Source organism: Anas platyrhynchos, chromosome 6 (genome assembly GCF_047663525.1).
Source record: "Anas platyrhynchos isolate ZD024472 breed Pekin duck chromosome 6, IASCAAS_PekinDuck_T2T, whole genome shotgun sequence".
NCBI classification, from domain to species: Eukaryota; Metazoa; Chordata; class Aves; order Anseriformes; family Anatidae; genus Anas; species Anas platyrhynchos.
This window is the reverse complement of record NC_092592.1, coordinates 19,727,332-19,746,514: the sequence shown is the minus strand read 5'-3', so window position 1 is coordinate 19,746,514 and position 19,183 is coordinate 19,727,332. Positions and strand designations below refer to the sequence as shown.

The 19,183-nt window shown below is 40.6% G+C and overlaps 2 protein-coding genes across 4 annotated transcripts; both read left to right on the top strand.

Moving 5' to 3' along the window:
* Positions 1-1,108: 1,108 nt before the first annotated feature.
* FUT11 (fucosyltransferase 11) lies at positions 1,109-11,577 on the top strand. 3 transcript variants are annotated; one of them, XR_011810355.1, is made up of 5 exons: positions 1,109-2,200; positions 3,433-4,058; positions 8,214-8,491; positions 9,030-9,092; positions 9,266-11,577. XR_011810355.1 is itself a non-coding variant. In XM_072040186.1 (3 exons), the coding sequence occupies exons 1-3, from the start codon at positions 1,487-1,489 to the stop codon at positions 8,359-8,361; spliced, it is 1,488 nt and encodes a 495-aa protein (XP_071896287.1). In that variant the 5' UTR covers positions 1,109-1,486; the 3' UTR covers positions 8,362-8,760. The 3 variants fall into 3 exon arrangements, 1 of the variants encoding a protein (XP_071896287.1); XR_011810356.1 differs by lacking the exon at positions 9,030-9,092; XM_072040186.1 differs by lacking the exons at positions 9,030-9,092; positions 9,266-11,577 and having other exon boundaries at positions 8,214-8,760.
* Positions 11,578-15,892: 4,315 nt separating this feature from the next.
* CHCHD1 (coiled-coil-helix-coiled-coil-helix domain containing 1) lies at positions 15,893-18,544 on the top strand. Its single transcript, XM_021269766.4, has 3 exons — positions 15,893-16,080; positions 16,772-16,890; positions 17,751-18,544. The coding sequence occupies exons 1-3, from the start codon at positions 15,939-15,941 to the stop codon at positions 17,862-17,864; spliced, it is 375 nt and encodes a 124-aa protein (XP_021125441.2). The 5' UTR covers positions 15,893-15,938; the 3' UTR covers positions 17,865-18,544.
* Positions 18,545-19,183: the final 639 nt, after the last annotated feature.

Here is a 19,183-nt window from a genome sequence, read left to right as displayed (position 1 = left end):
TAATTTTCTGCCCCTTCTGAACTTTCATTTTGCAAAGACTTCATTTTTCTGTTCTTTTTTTTTTTTTTTTTTTTTTTTTGTCTAATTGGAAAAGTATTGCTGTTACCTTGTGACAAGGCCAGCTTGAAGACTTCTGCAGTCTTCATTTTTCAGAGAAATAGAGTTACTACTTTGGAGTCAAGATAACAGGGAAGCTGATTTTCTTTTCTCCTGTTTCTTGGGGTTTGATTTTTTTTCTTCTTTTTTTGACTAATTGCAGAAATAAAGTTCAGATTGAACTGGCAGTGCAACTGGACTGTAGCCTAGAGCATTGATACTGTACACTTCATTGCTAACCTTGCAACAGTGTGTATGAAAGCACAAGACGGTCATTGCTAGAAACATCCAATTTCTTAGTTTGCTATGGAATATTTTGCAGATTAGTCTCTTCTACAGAATGTGCATTATGTTCAGAATCCACTACTGGACAGATACATTGCAATAATGATGGGCCTTGTGCATCTTGTACATTAATTTTGGAGTAAATTGTGCTTGCAGGAACCTTTGTGGTAGTACAGTGTGTATGGAGATTGCCTTGCTGAGCCAGTGTCTACTGGGATTGAGCCCCTGTTGTGCTGGGACTGAGCGAGTGGTGGAGCTGACGAGGGTGGCACGCAGGGCAGTCTTTCTGCACCCATATGATGACCATAATGCTTCTGAATCAAGTCTGAGCAGCGTTAAGACCAACCTTCCCAGAAGAAAACATGAATATTCCAGGATTTTTAGCCTGTTCCTTAAACAGAGAGTGCTTCTCTGCTTGTGTAACTACTAATAGGTGTCCTTTATTGCCTACATCAAACTTGATCTGATCCCACAATACTTGTAATTATCTCTTAAGGGAACGAATTTGAAGCTTATATCATTTCTATTACTAGCAAATCTAGAACTGTTCTGTTAGATTTTTATAATGTAGTCTAAATACAAATATCAATTTACCATTCCGATAATATTTCAGTATCGAGTTATCCCAGGTTGGTAGAGAAGCGCACCTTACGTGACCTTTGCGCTGAGGTGTAGCTCCTCCCCGCCACCCGTTCTGTTCCTCGATGTTTTGTTTGCCCTTTGTGGCCGCCAGCTGGAGATAACACTCGCTGTACTTTCTTGCAGTGTCTGCGTGCCTGCTTGGGGCCGGAGCCGCGTAGCAGCAGCTGGAGGCGTTTTTGCTATCGCTGGGTGAGCTGGCAGCACGCCGTGAGGTGCAGGGGCGTTGGGGGCAGGGAGGCTTCACAACAACCTCAGCAGGCTGGCGTTACATTTCGCTGCCCCCATCACCCTCCTCCGAGGGGCAGAGCTCTCCTGGCGGGCCCCCCCCCCAGCCCCTTCCCCGGGTCCCCGCCGTGCTCCTGCCGCCCCTGGCGGCCGCTCCCCGCGCTGCTCCCGGCGGAAGGCCGGCTCCGGGCGGGGCCGCGGCGGCCGTTTCCTGGCGGCCGTGGCCGGGCAGGCGGCGATGTGGGGCTGCGGGGCGCGGCGGGGGCCCGGCTGCCTCTGGCTGGCGCTGGCGCTGGCGCTGGCGTGGGGCGGCCCGCGGGTGCTGGCGGCGGAGGGGGAGGCGGGCGGCGAGGCGCCGTGCGGGGCCGAGGGCTGGGCGCAGGCCGCCGGCCCACCGGGCCCGGTCGTGGCGGCCGCGGCGTCGTACCGCGGGCCGGGCAACAACGACACGCGGGGCAACAAGGCGCTGCCCATCGTGCTGTGGTGGAGCGGCAGCCTCTTCCCGCACTTCCCCGGGGACACGGAGCGCATCGACTGCCCGCGGGGCTCCTGCCTGGCCACGCGCAGCCGGCGGGTGGCGCGGCACCGCCGCACCAAGGCGCTCATCTTCTACGGCACCGACTTCAGGGCCTACGAGGCGCCGCTGCCCCGCCTGCCCCACCAGACGTGGGCGTTGTTCCACGAGGAGTCCCCCATGAACAACTACCTGCTCTCGCACCCGCCCGGCATCCGCCTCTTCAACTACACGGCCACCTTCCGCAGGGAGTCGGACTACCCGCTCACCCTGCAGTGGCTGCCCAGCATCGCCTACCTGCGGGGCCCGCCGCTGGCCCTGGCCGAGAAGGACGCGTGGCGGCGGCGGGGCTACGGGCCCGTGCTGTACATGCAGTCCCACTGCGACGTGCCCTCGGACAGGGACCGCTACGTGCGGGAGCTCATGAAGTACATCCAGGTGGGTGCCGTGCGGGGAGGCTGTGGCACCACCTGGCCGCCCCCGTCCGCCTGCAGGTTCTCGTTTTAACGGGGTTTGTTTGTCCTCGTTTCTAGCCAAGACGCGAGTCGTAACGGGAAGCATGCCGACCGCAAGCTGGACAGAAAGACTAGTTGTATGCCTCCCAAAAGCATGGTCTAGACTGCACCACGCGGCAGTAGGTAGGCCTGATGGTAGTTGTTAGTCACGGAGTTGGCCAGACTTGGCGTCAGTCGCAAGTTGTACTAAGCCTGAATGAGATCAGTCTTGCTAGAAGTTCCTGAGATCCCAGGAGCTTGAAGTTAGCGTAAAGGAAGGCTGTCCGTTTACAAGCCTTGCCTGCATTTAACAATATAAGCGTGTAATGAGAAATTTGCTGTGTTTTGAGAGTCTGCTCCACACCTGCATTGGTAGAACTGTGTTATTCTATGGTGATTTGCACTGCTGTGGCACAGCTGATGGAGAGTAGCTTCATGAACTGAAATAATGCAGTTTCTTTCGAGTAGAAAAACAGTCTAATGCTTTTTTCTTAAAAATTCTGAAGGATAATAGATGAGGGAAAAAGCATCTGGTTTTACTCCTTATCTGAAACATCCTTTTCCTAGCTAATTCTGCTGTTTCCAAAGGTAGTGATTCATTTCTTTCCATCGTTTGCTCAGTAATGAAGAAAAGACAAAACCATTTAAAAATATAATTGCATTGTCAAAGTATAAAACAGACTCCAGATCAAGCATCCTGTCTTTCATTTTTATCTACCTCCCTCCATCAAATTTTTTCAGTCTAACAAATTGAAAATATTTTAGCCAACTTTCTGGGATTTGAGGGAGCTGTGTGAATTCACTGTTTGGAAAAGCCCTGGATTTCTGTTAAGTAGAAAGATGACTTTTAAATTAATATGGAGGAAGGTGGATGTCTTTCTTCATCTCTCAGTTTCTGATCTATCCTCTAATAAGTACAATTTTTCTTTAATTTTTTTTCTGCGTTTCCCTCTGCCTTATCTGTAGTGTAGTTTGTGCTACTTTTGAAGCTGAGCGTTCATTTTCTTCTACAGCTGTTAAAGGACAACTGTGACTCTAGAGTACTCAAAATGGAAAGAAGTTGGAGAGAAAGTGAGGCTAAACTAAGTAGCTAGGAACTGATCAAAATTAGGAATTTTATAAGGACTACAATCTCTGGGCAAAAAATCCTTTTGTAAAGATGACTTGTTATTTTAGGTTGACTCTTACGGGAAGTGCCTGCATAACCGTGAGCTTCCCAGTGAGCGACTGAAAGACACTTCTACAGCCACTACAGAAGATTCCGAATTTATGGCTTTTATTGCCAGGTACAAGTTTCACCTGGCCTTGGAGAATGCCATATGTAATGACTACATGACAGAAAAGCTGTGGCGTCCAATGCATTTGGGCGCTGTCCCAGTATACCGAGGCTCCCCATCTGTACGGGACTGGATGCCAAACAACCTCTCCATCATTCTTATAGATGACTTTGAAAGCCCTCAAGAGCTGGCTAAGTATCTTCATTTCCTGGATGAGAATGGAGAGGAATACATGAAGTATCTAGAGTATAAAAACCCCGGGGGAATCAAAAACCAGTTCTTGTTAGAGACCTTGGAGAGGCGGGAGTGGGGTGTGAATGACATGACTTTGCCCAACTACCTGAATGGCTTCGAGTGTTTCGTCTGTGACAGGGAGAACGCCCGGATCAAAGAGGAGCAGGAACACAAAAAGTCTCGTGGGAAAGTTCCAGCTCCTAGGCCTCGCGTAGCTCATTTCCAGCACATGGGATGCCCTATGCCAACCCCTGGGTTTGGAAGTGTTGAGGACCTCTCTGGAGGAGACAGGTAATGTACCAGTATTATGCTTTTTGAAGAAAAAAGCTTTAAATAATAGCAGCTGTAATTTTCAATGATGCTTGGCACTTGAAGGATCTCTTAATACATCTCCAGTTACAATTCATATTATGCCTTGTGGGCGGCATGGTTGTTCTCATGTTGTGTGACACTGAAGCTGAAAAAGAGACTTGAATGGTAATGTTGGTTAGTGGCTTAATGATGAATGTGAGAGACCCTTAGTAATATGTTCAAATGATCTGTGACCTTGTGTGATTTGGTTATCCTTTGTCTGCCTTTGGCTTTCCTTTCCTTTTCTTTTTGTTTGTTTGGAGGACAAGTGTTTTCCAGGACAAGTATTTTCCAGTACAGTGCACTTGATTTTCATAGTTCATATTACTAGCATAACATGTCTAGATCCCCCAGGTTTGTCATTTTCTCCACTTTAACTGCAATGATTCCTGTCCTTTTAGACTATTATGCAAACGTATGCAATTCAGTTTCTCTGAGCCATCATAAAGCTAAACCCTCAGCTGTAGCTTTCTTGCAGTATGTTCAATAGCTACCAATCTGTTACCGAAGATTTTAATTTTCAGCTGTTAGTGCCACTGTAGTATTAATGACTTTTTGAAAATACTGGAAAGATCTGATGTCCTGTCCAGAAAGAAGTTGTTAATATATTCTATCATGGCTTATATCAGTTGAGAGCTTTGTTAATACTTCTGTAGACCAAGGTATTGAACCACTTGAGAGCATTAAAATGTTAGAGAGATGATGAAAATGTAGACTCCATCATTTCAAGTACTCCGTAACCTAGAAATAAATTCTGCGTGGATATAAAGCTCTAAAAAAGTTTTTGTTAGGTTATCCATCCACAAAATTATGAAACATTTTGTAACTGGAAGAAAGGGCAGGGAACTGCTTCTTCATATGTTTGGATGCTTTCAAAAAATGGCCAACTGAAATGAAAAAAAGGAAAATAAGACAGAGGTAATTCAGGTGGTGTTTTTTTTGTTTGTTTGTTTTAGGAAATTCCTATTCCACAAAACATATGATGTCTTTCACTAAAAAGCATTTTTCACAATAGAAATAATTATCACATTGAGTAATTGATAAGTTATACTTGTAGGTAAAAAGGGCCTGAAAATTCTAGGATTATCTGATAAATGCCTTTTTAATCTCTTGTTTTCTGTTGGCTGATTTATTTATTGGAGCTTTTATATAGCAATACCTTTTTCAGTTTTGATAGCAAAATGTGCTTTTCCCTTATAACGTGCTGTGCAGTGTCCTGCATAGTCCATAAAAGTCCATAAAAGTGAGTGTTCTCTACTTGTTCAAAAATTTTCTTTTCCTTGAGCAGCAGATGGCAGTAGAGAAATACCTTAGAAGACATAGCATGGGTGTCTATGTGACTTACGTACAAATTAAGATACTCCATCGTTCTGTGTAGTCGTTATCAGCAAGGAGTTCTGTACAGTTGGTCCATAACTGAAGATACAGCTGCATGCTATGGAGGTTTCTGTGTCTCGCTGAACCATAGTATGTTGTTTTCCCACTGTTGTAGACATAAGATGTCTCCAAAAAAGTAAATGTTTATGTACCTTCGGAGGTACGATTAAGATGATTTCCAGCGAAGTACAGTGGCTTCTGTCTCATAACCAATATATAAAGTCTGACTATAAACATACAGGGTGACTTTGGGCTCTGGAGGCTTCTGGAACAGAAAATAACAGAGGCAATTAAAGTCTCTATATTTTTAGAACTAGTACCTAATTACAATATGGTTACCCTGCACATCTGTATGTGCTTTAACTCTTATTTTACGGATGTAATTTGTTTCTAGTGTTGACAAATGTGCTGAATTAACAGAATCTCTCTCTTGAGCGTATGTAGCCAGAGCAAATTATTATCTTCACCTTGCTGTCCTTAGCTCAGAGTGTGGAGATGTGTTCCCTAGATCCTTATGCTTTCAGCCTCACTTGTGTTTGGACTTCTGGGCTTCACACCAAAATAAATGTAAAAAATGTTGTGGAATAACCATTTGTATGTGTTAGGATACAGGTTGTTAGCTATGATCTATTGAATTCTTGTCTGCTTTGTACAAAAAAATAGTGAGTTCCGGTGCTCCTTGTGATTGGAACATCTGTTCAATAGGAACTGGAACCTGCAATTATTCTTGGACTGGATAATGGTTTCTCATCACCTTTGTGAAGAGAAATGTTTTGTTTGTTTCCGTGATATGGATTCATTTTCTAAAGGCAGAGAATTTGCAAGGATAAATTTAAAAAGACTAAGTGACAGCACCTTTCTAGTTACCTAAACAGTTTTAATCTGCAGTATCGCATTCTTTTTTTATCCTCTCAAGAACAGAGAAGCCAGTGTGCCTTTGATAAAGAAATACTTTGAAACCATCATAGTTTTGCTAGTTCTATTTTATGTTGATGTCACAGTTTATTTAGGATGAGAGAAAAAGAGCTTAGAAGGGTATTACCTTTGCCAGTGTAAGGTGTCCCTTGCAATAGAATTTAAAAAACAACCAATATTAAGATAGATCCTTAGCTCATGGTCATAGTGTTTCAGTGGATGTAGTTGATAATTTCAGAATATTTGTGCAGTCCTGTTCATCCTGGTATACCTTTTTTTTTTTCAAGCTACAGAATCAGAGTAAAATTTGTTTCTTAAAAACAATAAGAGCAGTGTAAAAAGAAAAATGTCGTGTTCATTTAATGTTTTTGACAAAGTGTTCACTTGGATATTGGAATTTATTTCAGTGTTGCCATAGAATTCAGCTGCAGAACATTTTATTTTTTCTGTTACCTGCTGCCTCTTATCCTTGTGTCTAGGACATATGCTGGTATACTTGCTTTCCTAATGTGTGCTCTAAAAAACATATAACTCATATTGGCAATCCTTGAACAGAAGTTAATGAATTTAGTTGTTAAGTAGCATGATCTCATGGTATGTCCAAGTGATTCATTTTACAAAAGAACCTGTAGGCAGACTTTTTTGTATGCAGAAGTAAGTCGCAGTCTGTGATCCTTCACATGGTAATCGATGTTAAAAGCTTTATTTTGAGGTCTTTGTTGGTGTACTCTGCAGAAACGTCCCACTGTAGATGACACTGTTGACTCCCAAAAACTAATTCTTATGGCATACATGTTGTGTGCTGCTTCACAATGAAAGTCCCACTGATGTGCGTTCTGCATTTCTTTTGCTGTTCCCAGTATAACGGGTGAGATCTGCTTCTGGGCAGTGCAGTCATGCTTGCTTTAATATATGGTGTCTAGAGTGAATGTGGAAGGCACTGTACTTTTTTCTGTGACTAGGAGGAGAAGCAAAAGTTCTGTAGATAAATTAACAAGTATTGGGCAACTCTCATGGACAAATTAAAAAGAACATAACCTTTGATCCTTCTTGCTGGAATGTGTGATGGTTTGATATGGCTGGGTAGCAGCTGTAATGGAGAAAAGATAATCAGTTAATCATAAGAAGGAAGGATATTAATTATTAGCTAAATTATTGTTATACCTCAATATAATACAAATGAGAGCAGTAGTCCACCAGATCATGAATGGGACGGGAATTGTGACATTGTCTGTGCTATGAAATGTTCAAGAATATGTGCATTGAAAAAGAAATGATGTACTTAGCCACATGGTCTGGAGATAAAGAAGAAAGTCAGTTGAGGGACATGGAGATTTTTCTCTCTGTTGTGCATTACCTGAGCTTGTAATGACTAGCTGTAATTCTGTAGTTGTTAAATGTTTTGTCCGAAAAGATTGATTCCTAGTCTAACTGCTGCAATATGCATACTGGCCATGGAAAGCTACTCTTAAAATCATATGAGGACTCTGTAAGATTTTATTTTAATACAAGGTTTTATTCTCAACAATGAATAGTTTAGTTGCTTTGGCTAACTCTATGGTTAATGCTGGTATTTCTAAAATACTCTGAAGCTAATATTAACTTTGTTTTTCATAGTGAATTCTCATGGCAAGCTCCTTTAAATGAGTTGGAGCGCAATGGCACATAAACAACACATTTTGTCATGACCTTGGGCCTGTTTTCCTCCTAGGTGAAAGAAAAAAAAAGGTTTTACTGCTATTACAGCTGCAGACCCTTTTGTTTTTTTAATGGTTTATGGTGATGTCTCTTTTTGTGTTTCAGTTGGAAAGAGATGTGGCTGCAGGATTATTGGCAAAGCCTGGATCAGGGTGAGGCCCTTACTGCTATGATTCATCGGAATGAGTCGCATCAGGGAAGATTTTGGGATTATATGCATGAGATTTTTCTCAAGAGGACCAGGCAACACTGACCCATCTTTACAAGAGCTTGATCTGAAAACTGCATTGAAAGTTGAGACTGAGAATTCTTACTTCACTCCAAATGTTTGCCTTGAAGTAGGAGAAAAGCCTCCTGCAGACACTGTTTTTCTGGTGCATGAAGTGAGTAGTTCTCTGTTGTCGTTGGATTTCATCTCTGGAGATGTGAGCAACTGCTTTTATTTGAATTTCAGCTCTGTGGTGTGAAGGTGCTCTTGAAGTACAGGTGTCTACATAAGATGCACAAGAAGAGTTTACTCTCATTTTGCATTTGGTATAGTTTCTCTGTGGCTTCTGTGACTACAGAGGAAGATGTTTTCAGACTGCTCAAGTACCCTAACTTATTTCAGGGGCTTTTTTATATCCAAAATCCTCATTGTTTTTTTTTTTTTTTTTTAAATAAATATTTCACCACTTACTCTCCTCAATAAAAGTTTACTATTACCTGCTATTAACAAATACTTTTTCTATTAAAGGAATTATAAAAGACTGATGTCCTTGGAGAGCAGCTGTGCCTTATGAAATTGCAGCAATAAAGACTTTTCTCTCCAAGTAAATGTGCCTCAAATGTTCCTGCTTTTTCAGGGTAACTGGATACCTATAGGCAGGTCATTTTCTTTCTGCTAATTTTGCTAATTTTCCTATTTTGCTAACTTTCCAGGTGCAACAATGGGATGAGAGACTAAATTATTTAACTCACAACTTTCAACCAAGTATTTGAAAGGTATTGTGCAGAACCACAGTAGAATTAGTATGCTTTGGTGCTTCTAAGTTTCCATAAAATCTGAAATCCCAGCTATAATCTTGACTTCTTGTTCTCTTCTTAATGCCAGCAGTTCAGGGGCTTTTGATTTGTTCTTTTTTTTTTTTTTTTTTTTTTTTTTTCTGTATCTGCAGCTTTCTGCAAAGACAAATACTTTTTAAGGATGGTGCCTTTCCAATAGTCTCTACAGTCTGGATACAAACCATGCAGTCTTTCTGTACTGAGGTGGATGATCACAATCAAGAGCAGTGAGATTGTTTTTGTATCTATACCTAATCTTAAATCATTATGATCCTGGTCTGTGACTGGAATTCCTAAAAGTAAGTGATGACACATAAATGTTCTTTACTGCATAGCCTGTATCTCTTACAAAAATAAATAAAATCCCCTGTTCCCTGGTATGCTGGTACCTTTCTGAAAAAATTGATTTTGCACTGGAGGAAGATGAGTTGCCTTAGCGTGAGGGATTTCAAATCACAGGTCACACTGCAGCAATGTTTGTAATGATACAATAGTATTTTTTTTTTCCCCATTTCTCCCCCCCTGTTCAGAAGTAACTACTGACTAAATAGCTAGAGTTTATCCATGCCTAAGATAAATTTTTGGTAATGAAAGTGTAGAATCCTTGTTGTTAGCTGATTTTTATAAGGTAGTTCATGCATTGCTAGGGCAAGCCTGAAGCCTATTAGTAAAAGTAGAGAACCAGGCTGCATTCACATTCTGTCCTTAATTAAGCCATTATCTGTTGCTTTTCTGTGTATGGATCACTTAATCTATTTTTTTTCTCAAATTCATAATATTCTAGGTATAGATACAATACTAGCATAGGTAACGATATACATCCCAGTGTGTGCTTCTCAGATGATACCACAGTGTTGCAGTGTTAAAATACGGGCACTGGAACAGAGCAGATCTACAACTGTTGCTGTGTTCATGCAGATGTGGAAAGTGCACGACTTTAGCATAAAATATGCATCTGATTTTTTTGTATAAAATAAGGAGAAATTTGCTTTTTTACAATCTCCCTTCTATAATAATAATAAGAAGAAATGTCTCTTCAGCCAAAATGCCTTCACCAGTTTATATTCCTTTTTTCGGGTATTCAGGGTATAGGAATACTTAAGTGAATCTATCTGAATTAATTTTTAAAGTAGATTACTCAAATCAGATTAAGATTGTAGATAGGTGTATTCAGGATTAAAGTGGTCACAGTGCTTGAGAAGTAAATTAAGATAAAACAAATTAAGGCTGCATTAGTTCTGAATAGGAACTTCTACTGAACAGCTTAGTGAGATTTAAATAAATTGTTTGAATTTGTCTTGAGTTACTTCAGATTCTCTTTGTTTCACATATTTGTATAGAAAATCATTCAGGTCCCTTTGACTGTCTTTAATTACCGATATCTCAAAACCCTTTCTGATCCAAGTTTTGTTGGGATAGGCAGGAGGAGAAATTCTGATCTTGCTTTTTGTACTAAACATAAAAAATAAAAATTCCAGGTGCTAGCACATTCTGCTTTTTGCTATTTTATCCTATAATTTAAGCAGATTATCTGGAAGTGGGGGACAAACAACCAAGTCCCATCTGTTTTTTTTTTTTATATTTTTTCTGCTTTTACCAGAATTAGACATGATGAATTTAATGTATCGTCCTTACAGGAGTAACAGTATTAAGTATCAATAGCAACCATCTGTGTATCATAACACTTGTTTAGTTTTTGATTAACGGGGTCCTATACCCTCACTTTACCTTTCTTCACAGCAAAATGAACATACTATTGTCAACTGAAGATACGATCAAGTATCTTCATATTGTCAAGTCGAAGATACGGTGTACAAACTTAAGAGTAGCTAGCAACCTGGATAAAAACCTACTGTTTGGTACTCTTCATGAATTAATTCAAAACCCTTACCACCAGTATTCCTTCACCATTGTTTATTATCTGTATTCAGTACATTGTATCCCCCAGTCCAACAAGCTTGTTTCTTTGTTTTACAGTCTTTTTTCCTCTACAGAAGGCTGTTGCTTTGAGCTTTGTGACAGTTGCCAAAGACGAGTATTTCTAATTGCAACATTCCTTCCTAATGCTGGTATAAAAGTAGCATAGATATAAAGTAACTTTGTTACAAATGTTTGCTTATTTTTTGTCTAAAGCTTTCAGAATACAACTTAGAGGTTGTTAGTCACAAGCCAACTTCAACAGCTTTCTCTTCTTAGTCACCATCTTCATAGATTTAACTGTTTTTGCAGTCTCACAATTGGTGAACTTCGCAGAAGGTAATGAATATCAGGTACCAATCTACAGCAATGACATTCACCCAAACTTTGTTTCTCTTGTACCTACAGAATTTTTCTTGAAATAATAGATTGTTCTACCTGTATCTTCTCCTATATGTCACAATTAATGTTTGTGATTTATAAAGTGTTTTTTTTTTTTTTTTTTTTTGTATACTAAATGTGTTTTACTTGTTGTAAGGGGTGCACAAGTATTAAGGTTAAAATGCTTCTTCCAGTTTGTAGTATGAATAACTTCTGTACCTGCCAGGGAAACTCTTCTGTGGCAGGAGAAGCGCTAATCTTCCCAGCTGGCTGAAGAGTTGTGGCTGCAGTTCTTTTCTGGGCTGCTGACTGACCTTCCCAACCTTTGCTTCTCTGGACACCAAGGACTAAAAAATGCTGAATAATGGTAGTTCTTCCCACCAGGATTCTGCTTTCATCTCTCTCTTTTTTTTTTTGGAGGAGGCAGAAGGAGTAGCTGGCTTTCATAGCCTAGAAGGGCATATGCATTTTGTTACTGTCCACTTTGCTTGTACCTTACACCAGTACTGTAATAAGAATATCCACTACCCTACAAATACTCCCTTATAAGTGCAATATTTGTAACTGTTTGATAATCTTAGATTCTAATTTTTATATATATTTTTTCTGGTTTTATTTTCTTTTTTTCTTCTTTCTCTTTGGTCAAAGTGTTCTTTCTGAGAATGCGTGTCTTTAAGACTGAATTATTTCAGGAATAAAGAATTTGAGATTGATCTACATAATCATTCATTTGAAAGGATTGTTCTGTAACATTTAAAGACTACTGCCAGCTTTAGCCAAAGTGAATTCAGTTTATGATCCTAGTCATCTTTCTACTAATGCAAATATCCGGATTCAGTAAAGGAGGAAGGTCACTGCAGCAACTATTAATATTTTGGAGAAAGGTATTATGTAAGTTCTTGACTGCTATTTGTGGATTTCTCGTTTCACTGCTTTAAATCCAAACCAGCTTGATAATGGCTGAATGTCATCACTTGTGTTGTGACTACTAGGAGGATTACATGATACTCAGACTGAGCGGTGTATACAACCCCCTATGTTAATCCTGTTCTTACTGTGCAGGTGCCCATATTTATGAAAACACAACTGAGACTAATCAGGAATTTTAGCAAAGATATCAAATACTAAGGTGATAAAGAGATTACCCTTGTAAACCCATTGGCAAGCCTCTACCAGCCAGGGTGAGTCACTTCACTGCTTGTCATGCATTTTGCCTGTTTACTGTGTGACTAGAGGGAGGATTTCAAAGCTGCCAAGACAGCTTTATTCGCTAGCATTAATGTTCTAAAAATAGCTGTCTCCTCGTAACTGCTTATATGAAACAGCAGCAGATTCTATTGATGCTGTGTCTCAAAATTGACTTGAAAAAGTACGATAAGTTTATGGCATCTTGAAATTTGAGAAAGGAGTAATAAAAGTCCAATGGAAGGTTAAAAATCCAGCAATCCATTTCAGGGAAAAAGTAATGATAATAAAAAAAAACACTTCTGTTTCTTTTACTGTAGTAATTTTCGAACTGAACTGTTTTATGGGTCATTTTTGATGGTAAGTAGAATGAAACAATTTAAGAGCCAAGCAACAATGGAAGTGTATGTTTGGGGAGAAAAAAGAATGAACTGTTTTGCCTGGAAATGGTCTCCAAAATGTAACTGCTTGGAGAATCAGAGCAAAAAATCTCCAGTCATACCTTGACAGAAGGTAATTTTAACTGGCTTGTGAAACAGTAGATGGTGGAAGAACAAATAACTCCTTAAGGGCTAGGAACAGAATAAATTGAATTGGTACACTGCCATCGGGGACATCACTGTTTAAACAGGCTTTGCTGTGTTAGACAAGCAGCCATCTGTCCCCCATACCATCCCTGCATACCCACTCTTCACCCATTGTCCCAAGAGTGCCACTCCCTTAATGATTAGCTGTCATCAATTTGGTTGGATTTAATTAAGGTTGTTGATGGATCTCCAGGCACCTTCTGAGAAGTTGTATTTAATCGGAAACATACAGGGCGGCCACTTCCTTAGTTCTGCTCAGAGACCTCTACTGACAAGTTGAAATTAATCAGAGACAAAATCCTTTTAGTGATATGACCAGCTGAGCCAAAGCCTATGTCAAGCTATAACAAAGTGCTCTTCTCTTATGATTCAGTGTCTCAGAGCTGGCAGCGAGAGATACATGGCCCTGCAAAAAGATTAGGAAGGGTGGAGAGGAATGGAACTGCAGGATTTGTTCCAGAACCCTGACATGACTGGCATCTTAATTTCTATTGTTATATACACTCTTTCCTGCAGAAAAGACCAATCTAATACTGAAGTGGCTCAGCTAGAGATGGTTTGGGGGATCTTGGAATGGATCAAAACAGACCATGACACTTAAAGACATCTCTGAGCAAATAAGGAGACATCAGGTAACTTGTAGTAGCGCAGACTGGAATAAAATAGGTCTGGGAGTCAGGGATTAGGGATGGCAGCTCAGATCTAATCAGGTGAGCAAAGTAGTTCAGGGAGGCTGATCTGATTGAGATAGCTCAGGATAAGGTAGGCTAGCATTGGAGTGTGGGGAGAGTGACATGAGGAAAGAAATTGCCTCTGTCATTGTGCTAATGAATGCATTAAGTGTTAGTAACATCCAAATACAATAGCTCAGCAGACAGGACTAAGTCTGAACTGACTGGAATCTTAGAAAACTGGTTAGTTTTACTGTTAAAGTGAGGCACCTCTTAGTGGGGCTAGTTAAAAGTTAAGGCACCTCCAATTAAACTGAGATGCCCTAGGGCAGCTCACATTGAGGTTAAGGAGGTCAGGGTGAGATAACTGAGAATAAATAGTGATAGGCAAGGGTTTTATGAGGTTGTATGGGAAGAGTAAACTTGGGTGAATTTACCCAGGAAATTTACCCAAAGAAAGATGGATCCAAACAGTTCAGAAAGATGTGGTTATGATATCTTGAATGTATTTTAGGACTGCATTGTTAGCATGCATTTATTGCAGCATCATAACTGCCCCTTATTCCAGTTGTGTTGTAGGTTTTCTTTTCAGATCTAGTGCTAATAGTTTCATCTCTGGTTCATTTTGTTTTTGACACTGAATTCAGCTGGAACACAGCCTAGGATTCACCTTTTAATAATACTCATTCAAGTAAAGAAAAACTGCAAACAAAGTTAGAATTTCACATGTTCTTTATAGGTGTATGCTCAGGATGCACAGTGAAACTTCGGTGGGGTTCACTGTTCAGTTTGTTGAGAGAACTGTTTTTCTGACTTCTCCTGAAAAGTCAGGACTTCTGCTCCATCCATTTGTGACTCTGTGATAACAGTTGTAAAAAATACAGGCTATAGGGAGAGTTGGCTATTGGGTATCAAGCCTCTTCTGTGGTTCTACATTCTCCCTTTGAAACCAAGGTTTGTGCCATGCTTCAGATGCATCAGTGTGGGGTGTGCAGACAATTGCATACATTTTTTGGCGTCTTGGGAATTTCTTAGGCTGATGCTCCACTCCCAGGCTGAATGCCAAAAAAAGAAAAAAGTTTATAATGCAGAGAGCAGTAAGTGGCAGGAAGCTATTAAAATTCTCCTTGTGTAGCTTGCCTTTCTCTTTCCCAGCTTCCCCCCTATTTTTCTTGAAATTGTTTAAAACAGAGATCAGCTTTTGAAGGTGAATGTACCTGAAGGTGCTGCCACCATTAGCTAATGTAATTTGGAAAAAGGGAGGTTGATTTACAGTGAATGCAGCTCAACTTCTCTTACGTCCTAACATTTGCTGCTTCCCTTTTGTTCTTGTGGAAGGCATGTTAGTAATTACAGCAGTCAAATGCAGCAGAGAAAAGTGTTTATCGGGGGGGTAAATAGAAGAGGCAAATTACGAGCAGCTCAACCACACAAGAATGGGAATGTTGAACACTGAAGTGACATCTCTGTATTGAGCTGAAAGACTTCTAACATTTAGAGTTGCAGATGCAAGCCCTCTGTGTTGAACGTGTCAGCTTGTTTTTCTTTTCCAGTGGTAGCCAAGCTAGAACTATAGCTCATTTCCTGTACTATCAGGAAAAAATAAAAAAAGGAAGCAGAGAAATGTAAATATTCCCTACCAAAATGCTTCAGAACTTCCAGTCAGTGTCTGAATTTGGATCTGAAGAAATGCCAGTCTGGTTCTGAAGAGGACAAAGCAAAATCACTTTTGTTTACTTGGAAATGTGTTCTCGTATTTTTAAAATTGGACTCTTAAGAAAATACTATTTTAAAAATAACACAAAAAAATGATTCCCAGGGGGTTTTCAGCAGAAAAGGGTTGGAGGTGTGAACTGGGGGAGCTGTTAGCGTGTAGCACTGAAGCTGCGAAGAGGTGCTGACTTTTTCACGGACTTTGGGACAGAGAATCCCGCTCACGGCACAGGCGGCTTCACTCGCCCTGCCTCAGGGCGCCGTGAGGGGCCCGCCTTGCGCCGCCCGCCCGCCCGCGTGCCGCCTCACGGGGGCGGCCTCTCGCACACAAGATGGCGGCGCCCGCGTACCCGGCCTGGGTGGGCCGCTGGGTCAGCGGGCAGTGGCGGCAGAAGAAGCGGCCCCCGCTCGTCCGCCCCACCCGGCCGCTGGTGCTGGCCGACCAGGTGGCGAACCGCAGGGAGACGGCGGGCGGTGAGTTCCCGGCGGCGGGGCAGGAAAACGCGGCGTCCCCGAGCCTCGTCCCTGGCAGCTGGCCCCGCTGCCTCAGCCCGGGAAGGGGAAGGGTCGTGTGGTGTCAGGGCGTGCTCAGGTCCCTGCTGGGGAGCGTCCTGTGCTCTGAGAGGCGCTTCTGTAAGGTTTCTAAATGTTGCAGTGGGAAAGCTGTGGTATAGCTCCGTTTGCTGAACGTTAAGGAAATGCAGAGGAAGAACGCAAAACAAAAATTGTGTGGTAGCTGTTCAGCATCCCCTTGGGAAGTCGGACAAAAGACCAGGAGCATTTCAGCAGGCAAGGGGGTCCAGTTTGTGCCGTGGAATTTGTGCACGAGGTGTTTAGAAAAGAGTATTTTCCCATACTCCAACCCTCTGTCTGTATTTTACAATATTCCATGTGCAAGTCCTGCATATAAAGCGCTTTGAATTGTTAACATAAATGCTTTATCAAAATGTAACAACTAGATGGCTCTGACTGTGCTAATCCTTGTGCTAGGAACTTCTTCTCTAATGGAAGCAATGATGAGATACTGCTGTTTACTTCACTTTTGTTTTTTCTCATCTTCCTCTACCTCATTTTAAACTTCTCTTTGAAGATTTATGTACTGTGGAGGATGTTAGAATCAAATCTTGCATACCTAAGCTTTCATTGTTTTATTTTTCCCTTCTAGATGCAACTTGCATTACAGAGATGTCAATAATGATGGCCTGCTGGAAGCAGAATGACTTCAATGATACAGCTTGCGCCAAGGAGATCCAGATGTTCTATGACTGCGTGGCAAGGGCAGAAGTAATTAAAGCCAATTTGGTGTTCTTTAGGGCTAGTGGTAGGAAAGGAAGAGAAGTCATTTTTGTGTACCAACAATAAGTGTTCCATGAACAATTTGATTTGAGCTAAAGCCAGCTGAACTGTAGGAGAGATGCAGGATGATGTACATCAGGAACACAGCTCTTCCTTTTTGAATTTGGAATTTCCTTAAAATAAAGGAGCATAGGAGGGGACTAGATGTTTTGTATGTTATAACTAGGGATAAAACAATAGTCACATCCAGTCCTTTCTGTGTTGTCAAATTCTTGAAGTAGAGTTTATTTGCTGTTGGCCAACTCTCTTAATTTCTCTTAATATGCTCCAGTTTTTAATCTCTAAAATTTCAACACTGTTGAAGCAAAGTCTAAAGGTTGATACAGGTACAAAACTTGTCCTTAAACTGATTTCAAGTTTTTATGTTTTTAGTAATAGGATCATCATTTAATAAATAGCTTTTTAGTGCTGCAGTTTGACATCATAAATGAAAAATTGTCCTCCAATTATTTGGTAGATTACAATAAAAACAAATAGAAAACTGGAAAGTAAAAGGTAAAACATGTTTGTATTGCTATTATAAGATTATAATATTTTTAATTAAGAATATGGAAAGATATAATCTTCACAAAATGTTAGTTATTTATTAATTTCACAATTTAAAGAAGACTATTTGGTTTTTAAAAGCCTTGTGATTATTTAGCCAAATGTTATTATGTGTTTTCTTTAAAGAAATAGTGTTCTTCTGAAATAAACATTCCAATACAATTATTAGCACTCTATGAGAGTGAGTGTTAAGGTGGCAAATAAACAGAGATAATATTCTGGGCTTTCTTTTCCTGTTTCAGAAGGAGCGCAGGGAGAATGAGGATGAGAAGACACTGTCACCCCAGAGAAACTTAACTTCAAGCAAAGTGAACAAACTCCTGAGGAGGTTTCCTAATATCACACGTTGTGCATAATGTGCTGTTTTAAAGGGACTGCAGACAAGCAATTAAAGATGGGGTCTTTGGATAATAAGTGAAAAATACAGTTCTGTGAGTGTTTGAAATCAAGTGATATGTCAGTACTGCTGTGTGGATCTCGACAGCATCTTTGTTTCCAGGGTGGAAGAACAGCCTTCTTGACCATTGGCTGAGTTTGTTGGCATGAAGTTCTTGGGTCTTGCAGTCTTAAGGATTTCTGCAGTGAGTTGTCCAGCCAGCAACAGTGTGGAGTCAGGTACTCACTGTGAAATTATATCTTCTAGGAATGTGTGTAAACATATTTTTGAAGTTAAAGGGTAACCTCTCTTTGTATATAAGTTTTTTGCCTAACTTAGGAGCTGCTATCAGTAAGTATTCAGGCCCAGAGATTTGGCCAACTTAAAATGGATAGTAACACCGTGACTCATATTCATACTGGTATTTATACACAGTTTGGTTCCTCTTGAAATTTTTTTAATTCCTGCTGATGTACAAGAAGGCTGCAGAACGAGAAAGAAATCTTCAGCAAAATACCTTGCTAATACACAATATATTGGTAAGGATGAAATACAGCTTTAATATAGACACTTGTGATTTAGATCCTCTGATCTGCAGGTACAGTGTCATGTGAGATTGATAATGTTGTCTGTACTGTAATAAAATAATACAAGACTGTTGGTCGGTGTGGGTAAATAATAGTCTACAGCAAAATGCCCCATTGTTTATTTGAGGGGCAGCATGGCTAAAATGTGGAAAGATCAAGCATGTACTGATACTGAAATTGTATAATTAACTGTTAGTTTTGTTATTTTTCATTAGAGTAACACAAAACTGCAAACAGGTCCTAGTTTAAGGACCAGTACCCAATTGATACTAAAAAAAAAATGCAGTTCCTCAGAGAACTAGCAATATAACCATTTATGTTATGAATTCTTTGGAGCATAAAGAAAAAGTAACAGTCAAATGGGGAATGTGATACCTGCAGACTTTATGAATGTGTAGTTGGCTTGAAGATGACTTCTGTGGAGCCCCAGGTCTACACCTCTTCATCACATAAATCGTGCTCAAGCGTATGCTTTCAAGTTACTGAAGCAGTTGCCATTGAGTGTTACTTAAATGTTCATTAGTGGGTTATCCCAGAGAGTAATTTACTGTGCTGTTGCAATCATGGCATAGATGGAGCCTTCGGAGGACTCGGGGGTCACTAAGAACATTACATTCACACCTGAGTTTGGGAAAATGCTTCTGTTATATGACATTGTATTTTCAGTCTGTAAGATGCTCTCTGAGAAGGAGAGCTACCTGCTAATTCTTTT